We start from the raw sequence: 11631 nt of genomic DNA on the forward strand, positions 1-11631 counted from the left end.
AAAAAAAAAAAAAAAGCCAACAACAAAAATACCCCGCAAGGCTGATATTGAGCTGAGAACACTGGCATCACTTTAGGAGAGAAGTGGAAACAAGAGCTCAAGCTGGCCTAAACCCATCAGGCAGCTAACAGAGTCCTAGTGAGGTGGGGGCGGGTCAGGGAGGAGGGAGGAGAGGATCAAATGGGCAGCCTGCGTACAGTAGGAGTTTCCATTAAAAGGCAACAAGTCTTCAGCCCTGCCCCGGACGGTGACCCTTCCCTGCGGAATTCTCCCCTCTGACCTCCAGATCATTAATCCCGAGGCTGCCAAATGACAGTCATCCATCACGCCTCCTGACGAGCCCTGCCCGCCCTCCCTGCCGTCCCCTGGTGCTCATTAGTAGCCCTTCCTGCCCGGTGCCAGGTTTCCTAATCAAGTCTCTGGCTCCTCTCACTTCCCCTGGGGCTGAGAGGCGGAAGCTGCTCTGACCCTCCCTCTTTTAGAGGCCAGTGCAGGGGGAGGGGCAAACGATTAGTGGGGAGAGAATTGTTGAGTGGCTTTTCATTCCCCTGGAGACCTGTGTGTCCAGCAGCGCCTTTGACATGGCAAGGCACAGGGGAGGGAGAGCAAGAAGCCCTATCTCCATACTGCAGAAAGCACTTCACTTACAGTGAAGGAGCACTCAGGTTGCCAGTTCATAGTGAAGTAATGTGGAATTATACTGCTCTCAAAACCCAAATCACAGCTGGGGCTGGTGGTTCACACCTGTCATCCTAGCTACTCAGGAGGCTGAGATCTAAGGATCATGGTCCAAAACTAGCCTGGGCAGGAAAGTCTGTGAGACTCCTATCTCCAGTTAACCATTAGAAAACCAGAAGTGGAGCTATGGCCCAAAGCAGTAGAGCCAAAGCTGGGCACTGGTGGCTCACACCTGTAACTGCTCATGAGGCTGAGATCTGAAGATCGTGGTTCAAAGCTAGCCCGTGCAGAAAAGTCTTGAGACTCTTCTCTCCAATGAACCACCAGAAAACCAGAAGTGGCACTGTGGCTCAAGTGGTAGAGTGCTTGCCTTAAACTGAAGGACAGCGCCCAGGGCCTAGAGTTCAAGCCCCAGTACCGACGAAAAAAAAAAAAAGTGGTAGAGCCATAGGCTTGCACAAAAAAGCTCAGGGACAATGCCCAGGCCCTGAGTTCAAGCCCTGTGAACAACAGAAAAAGGAAGGAAAGATTACACACACCTTAAGTTGGTCTGGGCCAAGCCCTGCTTCTATTTGTGGATAGTAAGCAGATCCAGAGAGTTTCTAGAAATTGGGCCCTGGTCATCCCAAAGAAAAGAACTGGTAGCTGGATGCTATTGGCTCATGCTTATAATCCTAGCTACTCAGGAGGCTGAGATCTGAGGATCGTTCAAAGACAGCCTGGGCAGGGAAGTCCATGCAACTCTGATCTCCAATAAACCATCAGAAAACTGGAAGTGGCACTATAACTCAAGTGATAGAATATTTGCCTTGAGCTGAAGAGCTGGGGGACAGCTCCCAGGCCCAGAGTTCAAGCCCCACAACTGACCAAAAAAAAAAAAAGAAAGAACTGGAAGACAGTCTGGTAGCATTCAGGTTTGAGGAGTTTGAGTCAAATAACACGAGGTAGATCCATGAGCACTATTCCTGACTTAACTAAAGGTAGCTGGGCACGAGTGGTTCAACTGTAACACCACTTACTCGTGAGACTGAGATCTGACAATCACGTTCAAAGCCAGTTTGGGAAGCTAAAGTCTTTTTTTTTTTTTTTTTGGTTGGTCGTGGGACCTGAACTCTAGTCCTGGGCGCTGCCTCTCAGCTCTTCAGCTCAAGGCTAGTGTTCTACCACTTGAGCCACAGCGCCACTTCCAGCTTTTTCTGCTTATGTGGTGCTGAGGAATTGAACCCAGGGCCTCATGCATGCAAGGCAAGCGCTCTACCACTGAGCCACCTTCCCAGCCCTGGAAAGGAGAGTCTTATCTCCAGTTAACCACCAAAAAGCTGTAAGTGTAACGGTGGCTCAAGTGGTACAGCAGCAGCCTTGAGTGAAAAAGCTCAGGGACAATGCACAACAAAAGTGAAAATTAAAAAAAGTGAGCATGTGTGATGCCTTCTCTCTCAGACTGTTGATGACACGGCCCTCTGTCTCTCGTTGGACTACTACAGGGACCCCCATCAACCGGATCCCCATCATGGCCAAGCAGATCCTGGACTTGTACACACTCTATAAGCTGGTAACAGAGAAGGGGGGCCTGGTGGAGGTCATCAACAAGAAGATCTGGAGGGAGATCACCAAGGGCCTGAGCCTGCCCACCTCCATCACCAGTGCCGCCTTTACCCTCAGGACCCAGTGAGTACGCTGGGTGTTGGACCAAGATGTGGAAACACAGGGCCCATGAAGAGGAGGCCTTGGCTCCCCCGGGTGCTTGTTTCACTTAGGCCTCACTCAGTCCTGGCAAAGAGACACATCCTGCATCCCCATTTTCTAGTTTCTAGTCAGGCACTGGTGGCTCACACCTGTAATCCTGGCTACTCAGGAGGCTGAGATCTGAGAATCAAAGTTCAAAGCCAGCCTGGGCCAAAAAAAGTCTGTGAGTTTCCAGTTAACCAGCAAAAATCCAGAAGTGTAGCTGTGGCACAAGTGGCAGAGCACCAGCCTTGCCAGGCAACTGACACCCAGCTCCATCAGATGGCTGCCTTGTCTTAACCACCATTTGAGTCTGTCTGGAGGAAGGTATAGAAATAGTAAAGGCAAGTGTGGCACTAGAGCGCATAGGCCAGAGGGGCTTGTTCTTTTGGAATGTTCTAGGACGTTGTTCGTGAAGAACAGGGGAGTGAGCAGCTGACATATCAGGTAGCATGCTGTGTGGTCTTGTTGAAAAGATCAAAGTTTTTATCTGCTGGGGCTGCCCTGCCGAAGCCGGGGGCTAAGCTGAGATGGCAAGGGTCTTACAGGGGGAGAAACTGTGTCCTGGAACAGGTGTCAGACTTGGACAGGGCAGGGGCTTCACCTGGTGCCTGATGAGAAGCTTTCCTATCTGAGCAGCCTGGCCCAGTGACCAGATCAAGGAGCTACATGACATGGGTCCTCTAACCGTTAGCTAAGATGTTACTTAGCTCCCTATGTGAGCCACACTGCCCTTTGGAGCAGTATGTAGAGGTGGCAGAGGGACCTGGGGCACTGAGGCCCCCAGTCAAGGGCACCAACCTCCCTCCCCCCCAACCTCCCGACCCCAGCTCCTTGGTGAGCCCCGTCTTATGTCCATGTGGTGCTGTGTTGGAGATGTTTCTCCTGCCTTCTTCCCCTGCAGGTACATGAAGTACCTGTATGCCTACGAATGTGAGAAGAAAGCCCTGAGCTCCCCAGCCGAGCTCCAGGCAGCCATCGACGGCAACCGGCGCGAGGGCCGGCGGCCCAGCTATAGCTCCTCCCTCTTTGGCTACTCCACCACCGCCACTGCTGCCCCCAGCACCCCTGCCCTTCTCTCACCACCCAAGATCCGTTTCCCCCTCCTGGGGCTTGGCTCCAGCAGTGGCACCAGTGCCAGTAGCCCTCGGATGTCCCCAGCCACCACTCTCAGGAAAGGTGCGTGGGGGGCTGGGAGGGAGACCAGTTTGCCAGGGTCTGAGCTGAGATGGGGTTTCGGGTCGACTGTGTCTGGGGACTGGTCTAGCTCATCCTTCACAGGCGACGGAGTCCCAGTGACCACAGTACCCGTGCCAAATCGCCTGGCTGTGCCTGTGAGCATGGCAGGACAGCAGGCTGGCACCCGCACTGCCACGCTGGAGCAGCTGCGGGAGCGGCTCGAGTCGGGGGAGCCCGCTGAGAAGAAGGCATCTAGGCTGTCGGAAGAGGAGCAGCGGCTGGTCCAGCAGGCCTTCCAGCGCAACTTCCTAAGCATGGCCAGGCAGCTCCCCATGAAAGTCAGGATCAACGGCAGGGGTGAGCACCAGCTCGGGGCTCCACGCTCCTCTCCTGGCCTCAAAGGGGTGGCCATGGCAGCATACCACCTGGAGGACTTCTGAGGGGCCAGGAGTTGCCTCAGGCAGAGCTTTGTTCCCTGGCTGAAAGGAAAAGCAGCTGTTGGAGAAGGGGCCCAGGGCAGCTTCAGTGACCCTCCCTCCACCCGCCTTTGATCTGTCCAAATTACAGGGCAGGGCTTGCTACACCTTACCGGAGCTCCGTGTTTGGGAGGAAGATGTGACAGCCTTGTCATGCTGGGGGCTCGGCCAGGGCAGGGAAGTGGCAGGGCTGCCAGCTGCTCTCAGCAGTAAGAAGTAGGAAATAGGCTAGATGCTGGGTGCTCACGCCTGTCATCCTGACTACTCAGGAGGCTGAGATCTTGAGGATTGAAGTCCAGTGCCAGCCTGGGCAAAAGTCTGTAAGACTTATCTCCAGTTGGCCAGCAAAAAGCCAGAAATGGAGCGGCAGCTCAAGTGGTAGGGCACTATCCTTGAGTGAGAAAGATAAATGATAGTGCCCAGGCCCTGAGTTCAAGCCCCAGTACCAACACACACACACACACACAATAAAGTAGGAAATACAAGGTTGCCAGTGTAATTGCCAGATTTTCCTTTTCCCTCATTTTCCATACCACACATTCCATTTCCCTCCTCTTCCTCCTCTCCTCTCCTTATACAGTGCCATTCTTTTTTCTTCTTCTTCTTCCTCTTTCTTGGTACTGGGGATCCTACCCACTGTTTCCTGAAGGAGATACAGGGAGAGCAGGAGCTTGCCCCGCTCAAGGCCAGGTGCCCTGGTGTGTCACCCACCCAGGATGGAATCTGCGGTGATTCAGGCCAGATTCTCTGTGCCATTTGCCCAGATGGCCCTGAGGAGCTGAGTGCTCCAGACATAACCCCCTCTTCATGAAGGAGGAGGCCCTCAGCCACAGCTGAATTTCTTGGGCCTACTGGTCAGTAGGCTCTCAGAAGGACAGGTGCCCAGCCTGGCCAGCCTGCTCCCGCAGCTGCTGCCCCTATGCTGAGAGCAGTTGGGGGAGAGAGTTGGCCCTCTAGAGAAAGCCAGCAACAGGAAGTTGGCAAAACGGGCCCTCCTGGCAGGCCATGTGCCCAGGAGCTGGTGAGCAGATGCTTTCTACGTGAGGCCTCCATCCGAGGTGGCCACGGCAGCAGCCGGAAGAACAGCACGGGGCCTGAGCAGCCTGCTTTCTGTCTGTCCCCTGCAGAAGACAGAGCTGAGACCTCAGCTGCAGCACTCAACCTGACCACAAGCAGCATTGGGAGCATTAACATGTCCGTGGACATCGATGGCACCACCTATGCAGGTAGGCGGGGCCCTGAGCGCCTGGGAGGACAGGAGGGGAAGCAGCCATGCCAGATTGGCTTGCCCATGCTGCATTTGCAGGCCACAATCCTTGGGCCTGGGGCCTTATGGGACTGTTGTGGCTTAAGAAACTTGGAGGTGGGCCTGAGTCTGTCAAAGGGCTTGGTCTCTGTATCTTCTTGTCTTCTTCCCAGGAGAAGGGGGGTGATGGAGAAGGTGAGGAGTTTAAGGCTCCCCACAACCCTGTAATCCTAGCTACAGGAGACAGATCTGAGGACATGGTAAAAAGCCAGGCCAGGGAGGCAAGTCCATAAAACTCTATCTCCAGTTAAGCAAGGTGGGGTGGGGGGAGCTAAAAATGGAGCTGTGGCTCACATGGTAGAGTACCAGCTTTGGGCAAAAAAGCTAAGGTTCAAGTCCCAGGACTAGCACAGAAAGAAAAGAGTATGCCAGAGAGAGCCAGTTACCTGCCTCCCCTGCCTTAATCCTGTCCAGCCCAGGAGGCTGGAGGACATTGTGGAGAGCTTGCCCATCACACCCACCCAGAGCTCCTCCTCTCCTACCCATCCTTGCTGTAGCTCCCCGCAGGCCCCTGTTCTCTCTCTCCCCTCTCCCCCCAGAGCATCCTGAGACCTGTGAGCTCATGGTGTTCCTCCTAGGCTTCCAACTTCCAGGGCTTCACAGCCCCTACCGTCCATACGCAAGTATTCTACAAGATGCTCAGGGTCCCGCCTGGCACTGGAGTCAGTGTCAGGCAACCAGGCTTACACCTGGGCCTTGTTGAAACGAACTGCACCTGTTCCCTCAGGTGTGCTGTTTGCCCAGAAACCTGTGGTGCACCTCATCGCAGGCTCTGCTCCCCAGAGCCTGGGCAGCGGCGCCAGCAGCAGCAGCAGCTCCCACTGCTCTCCAAGTCCTACCTCATCCAGGGGCACCCCCAGCGCAGAGCCCTCCACCAGCTGGTCCCTCTGACGGGCAGCACCCAGCACCAACTCCTCTTCTGCCTAGAGTGGAGGAAGCTGATGCACAGAATTTACCTCATCTCATGGAGCCACGTGAGAGTCTGGATTTCCCCAGGCTCCATTCAGGTCCTGCTGTACTCTGGGGGCAGGGAGGGGCTGAAGGGGCGGGGCAGAGCAGCGTTGTCCAATCAGGGATCACTCTGGGGACTGGGCGGGGTCTGGGTGTCCAGCTTCCTCGAGGGTTCCCTGGCCACCTCCCACCCCAGGGCAGTGTATTGACAATCTGTAAGCTGACGCAGGGCTGGACGCCCTCTCATTTCCCTTCCTCCTTAATTTATTTCCCTCTTCCACCTCCTGTCCTGACCCCACGCCCATTGGTCTCTGCCTCTGCCCAGTCCCACAACTCAAAATACCATGTGGGGCTGCCAAGAGCCAGGCGCCTGCCTTCATGGCTTGTCTGCTGAGGTGGGATGGTGCCCTCCCAGCCCTTCTCACCTACTGTTTGATTTCTGGGGTGTGGGTCCCTTCTAGCCAAGTCTTGACTCAGCACTCGCGGACAGGTTCCAGTTCAGGGTCCTGTTCTGACTCTCCCACACCTCAGGTCCCCCCTTCACCCTTGTTAGCCAGCTCTCCCCAGAAAGCTGCTTCTTCCTGGCCCCACCTCCCGGGGCTTTCCCGCCCCCAGCCCCGCCGAAGTCAGGCTCACTGAAATACCTCAGATTTGTAATTGCTGATGCATGATCCTTCAGGAAGTATTTGCATCTCTGAAAACCTTTTTTATAAGTGTTTTTGCTGACTTTTGTTTTATTTTTTATTTTTTAAATTGTTATTATTGCTGTTGTAGCACCAAAGAATTAAGAGCAGCTCGCCCCCCTGGGTGGGGTTGACAGCCAGCCTGCCACGCCCCGGCCAGCGGGCCGGGCCACTCAGGGATCGATGTGGTGGGAGGGAATATGGAGAGGCCCCAGCTTGCTGGTGGGCTCCTGCCACCCCTAACCCCACTGCTAGGGTGGGCAGGTAGCTCCCCTCCCCGGCACTCCCACCTCAGGACACTGGAGGGCCTGCACCTGCCAGAGACCACACTGCCCAGGATGAAATGTTGGCCCAACTCGCCTGTATGGCCAAGAAATGGTGATGCTTAACCAGACTCAGCCTGCGCCATTCTGTAGACCACCCTGCACTGTGACTCCTGGTTGCAGTGGCTGAAACCCTGGCCTGCCCCATTTAGTTCCAGGTGGGACAAGAAAGGGAAAGGGAAAACTTGTGCACAGACATACCTCAGCTCTGGGAGCAGCATATCTGCCAGCTGCCTCCTCCTTCCTCCTTGCTCCATCTCTGCCAGGGCAGCTGCTGGCTGCTGCCTCCATCTCTGCCAGGGCATGAAAGTACACACACGCACACACACACACGCACGCACACACACACACACACAGCCCATCTACCTTTTGGGGCCTGGAAGCCTTACGTACCAGGCATGGGCAGGCAAGGGCAGGGAAGTTGCAAGGAGCACAGGACACAGCCCCAGGCCTGCCCGAGTCTCAGCCATTCCCCCAGTGTCTTTCTCAGGAGATGTCAGGAAGGATGGTCTCTTCCCACCCGGAGGACACGGGATGGTATACTGAGTGCTCATCTAACCCGCCTCCTTTCCCTGGGCCGCTTGCCCACCTCTCCCTCTCGGTGCCCTTTGCTGCTCTCCAGGCCAGCAGGAGTTCATCCAACCCTGGCTTTCCCAAAGGTTCTCTCCTGGAGGCCAGGAGGTGGGTAGCCATGCAGGGCAGCGGGGTCCTTTCTCCCTTTCCATCTTGTTCGTATTCTAACCAGGAAAAATGTGATAGCACATGGTAGCCTAGGCCGAGAATAAATAAATACCTCAGACATCCCCTTGCAGCAAGTGTCTGTATATGTTGTGATTTTCTATCTTACATGTTCTCGAATGTTTATATTCCAATAAACCTCTACCTCTTCACATGAGCAGGCCTCTCGAGTGTTTTGAGTGACTTCCACTGGCCATGTCCTCCAGAACGGATGGGGACCTTGAGAGCGCCTCCTATCTTCTGTGTGGACAGGGTCCTCTGGCATTGCCTGGTCACCAGGCTGACTCTTCTTCATGGGGTCACCGCCACATCGGGCAGGCCAGGGACCAAGACCTGGCTTAGCAAGCCCAGGCCTAGCTTCCACTGGGGCAGACAAGAGTGGAAAAGACATGGCTTCCAGATGCAGACCCAACATCTTAGATACGAGGTAGCTGGGACTCCACATAGCAGTTGACCTGTGGGCAGGTAGAAGCTGAGCAGCTCACTTGGGAGCCTGGAACCCTCCTCAGAGGTGATGACAAAGCTGAGAGAGCCAGCTGAAGCTGGGAAGGAAGAGCCTGGCCAGCAGCGGGATTGGTCCACATGGAGACACATTGGCATCAAGGGCCTGCGGGGCGGGTGGGGGTGGGAGGGGGGCGGCGGCTATGCCCAGCCGTAAGGTGGGGTAGGGTTGCCACTGGGGCCAGGATGGACCCTAAGCCAAGGGACTTGGGTGCCATCTGTGCATTAGAGAACATGTTTGAACCAGGTCAGTTTCCCACAAGGGCAGCTTGGAACCAGGGGCTGTGTTGGCTATGGACCGCCAGATGTTACCAGTGGAGCCCAAACCAGGCCCAGGATGCTGCCCACTCCTGTGGCACAACCTGAAGACACATGTGGGGCCGTGGGGCCAAGGCCTGTCTGCATGGGCTGCAGGTAAGCTACCTGAGACACCCCCCCCCAAAAGGAGGGACATTGTACCATCTTGAGCCCCTTCTCACTGATTTTTTTTTTTGTCAGTCGTGGGGCTTGAACTCTGGGCCTGGGCGCTGTCCCTCAGCTCTTCAGCTCAAGGCTAGCGCTCTACCACTTGAGCCACAGCACCACTTATGGTTTTCTAGTGGTTAATTGGAGATGAGAGTTTCACAGACTTTCCTGCTCAGACTGGCTTTGAACTGGGATCCTCAGATCTCAGCCTCCTGAGTAGCTAGGATTACAGGTGTGAGCTACCAGTGCCTGGCTTCACTGATCTTTAAAACCTTTTGAAAAAGCCAGGTGCCATTGGTTTGTACCTGTAATCTTTCTAGGTACTCAAGAGGCTGAGATCTGAGGATGACAGTTCAAAGCCAACCTGGAGAGAACTCTTATTTCCAATTAAACACCAAAAAGCCAGAAGTAGAGGTACAGCTTATGGAACAGGGTGCCAGCCTTGAGCTTTTAGAAAACTAAGGGAGAAGACCCAGGCCCTGAGATCGAGCACAGTACGGACACAAACATACCTTTCAAACGAAATAGAACAGTGAATGCTTTCGTACATCAGTCACAGGTCATGGATCCTGGGCTGCAGCTCTTGACTTTCTGTGCCACCAGAAGACACCTCGTGGGCCTGGGAGTGGGCTAAGAGCTGAGAGGCAGGAGGGGTCTGAGTCTGCGGACATTTAAGGTGCTGTTGTAGTGATTGCAGGACGGGTTAAGCTGAGAAAGGGTCCCTGTTGCCAGGGCAGAATCTGAGGAGCAGAACAGCCTTGAGCTGCAGGGCCAGGCAGCTCCCAGCTGTCCCCAGTGCAGCTCTCCGCTGGGCTCCAGGGCCCTGAACTGTGATCTTCAGATCTCAGCCTCCTAGTAGCTAGGATGACAGGTATGAGCCACCCTGGCACCCAGCAACTGACTTCTTTGCACCTGACTCCCCCCAAGCAATTGTGAGTGACCATCCTTCAGTGCTCCCGGGAGCCCCCAAGGGCAGATGCAGTCTCCAAATGGTCCTCTTATCTCCCCATCCTCCCTATTTCCCTGCATGGGTGCCTGGGCAGCAGGCTGGGCCCACACTGCCTTGGTCCCCCATGCATTTCGTTCGTGGGCAGGGTAGTCTGCAGCCTCTGATAAAGCAAATTCCCAGCTAGGGGCCCAGCTGACTGTACACCAGGACTCCCAGCCTTGCTTGTCCACAGGGACTGGTGCCTGCAGCTGTGGGGGAGGGGGAGGGGTCCTCTGCTGTTATCTATTAGTGCAGGCTCCAGTTGGGCCAATCTCCACCACCACCACCCCAGCTGACCTGAGACACCGCCTTGTACAAAAGACGCTTTGTGGGGTGCAGGGGGGTAGAAAGGCACAAGGAGATGGTTGTCAACAGGGTCTTGAGGAGTTTCTCCAGGCTGGGCAGGGAGCGATGCATCCCAGAGCGCTGATTACAGGCTGAGACACTGGATCACTTGAACGTTGGCTGGGCACTAGTGGCTCATGCCTGTAATCCTAGGAGGCTGAGATCTGAGGATCAGGATTCCAAGCCAGCCTGGGTAGGAAAAGTCTGTGGGACTCTTCTGTCCAATGAACCACCAAAAAGCTGTAAGTAGAGCTGTGGTTCAAGCAGTAAAGCACTAGCCTTGAGCCAGAAAGCTCAAGAACAGTGCCTAGGCTCTGAGTTCAAGTCCCACGTGAACTGTTGTGCACAGGCGCGTGTATATGCATGTGCGTGCACACACACACACACACAGAGGAACTGAGGCTCTGGAGGGAAGTTGGATGGCCTGAGTCATGCCAGGAGTCCAGGGAGGCCCTGGGATCCCTGCCTAGCATTTCCCTGCACCGAAGCGCACCACCCCCATCTTCTCCCCCTTCCCCCCCTCCCCATGCTCCCAATGCGGGACTCTGGAATTGGCAGAAGCCACTATAGTGAACTACTGTGTGCAGCCAGAAGTCTCACATGCTGTCACCTCGGGGTCCTGTTCCTTCAATTGTGGGATGGGGCCCTCACCCCAAAGGCCACCAACTTTGGTGAAGGAACTCATGTGGTACACAGAGGTGCCACCCACTCCTCTCCACTACCCAGGTCTGGATTCTGGTCCCCCCAATCCTGGGCTCCAACCCCTGCCCTGTCTGCTCCAGGAAGGCCCCAGAATCCTATATCCATCTAAGCAGGGGGGGGGCATCTCCCCACACCCTTTACATGGCTAGATGGTCTCCCTCTATGAGCCGGTGTGTTCCCACACTGAAAACCAGAGCTCTGCCCGGAGAGCTTCACAGAGGTCCAGGGGGTGGCTACGAGCAGGAAGGCAGGGTGTGGAGAAGTACCGAGGAGAGGGAGAACCCTAACTGGCCCAGGGAGGCTTTCAAGCGAGATCTAGGGTTTGAGGTTCAAAGGTAAACCGTTCCCGAGAAAACAAGGCTGGTAGCTGGGGCCTGTCAGGAGGCTGAGATCTGAGGATTGTGGCTGGAAGCCAGCCTTAGGCAAGAAAGTCTTCTCTCTCACCTCCAGTCAACCACTCAGCAAAAGCTGGAAGCAGCACTGCGGCTCAAGTGGCAGAGCGTTAGCCTTGAGCAAAAGAAGTCCAGGGACAGCGCCCAGGTCCGGAGTTGAAGCCCTAGGACTGGCAAAA

At 55.3% G+C, this 11631-nt stretch overlaps 1 protein-coding gene across 2 annotated transcripts in view; it reads left to right on the plus strand.

Moving 5' to 3' along the window:
• Nucleotides 1–9383, plus strand: part of Arid3b (AT rich interactive domain 3B (BRIGHT-like)) — a 45522-nt gene extending 36139 nt beyond the window's left edge. The window contains exons 5-9 of one of the 2 annotated variants that reach the window (XM_013011961.1): nucleotides 2163–2346; nucleotides 3308–3582; nucleotides 3685–3939; nucleotides 5186–5284; nucleotides 9346–9383. In XM_013011961.1, coding sequence (XP_012867415.1) covers nucleotides 2163–2346; nucleotides 3308–3582; nucleotides 3685–3939; nucleotides 5186–5284; nucleotides 9346–9368 — 836 coding nt within the window. In that variant the 3' untranslated portion in view covers nucleotides 9369–9383. Of the gene's footprint in view, nucleotides 1–2162; nucleotides 2347–3307; nucleotides 3583–3684; nucleotides 3940–5185; nucleotides 5285–6091; nucleotides 6380–9345 lie in introns of those variants that run through there. The other variant, XM_013011959.1, reaches the window with a different exon arrangement.
• The last annotated feature ends 2248 nt before the right edge of the window (nucleotides 9384–11631 follow it).

Source organism: Dipodomys ordii, unplaced genomic scaffold (assembly GCF_000151885.1).
Source record: "Dipodomys ordii isolate 6190 unplaced genomic scaffold, Dord_2.0 Scaffold15, whole genome shotgun sequence".
Taxonomy (NCBI): Eukaryota; Metazoa; Chordata; class Mammalia; order Rodentia; family Heteromyidae; genus Dipodomys; species Dipodomys ordii.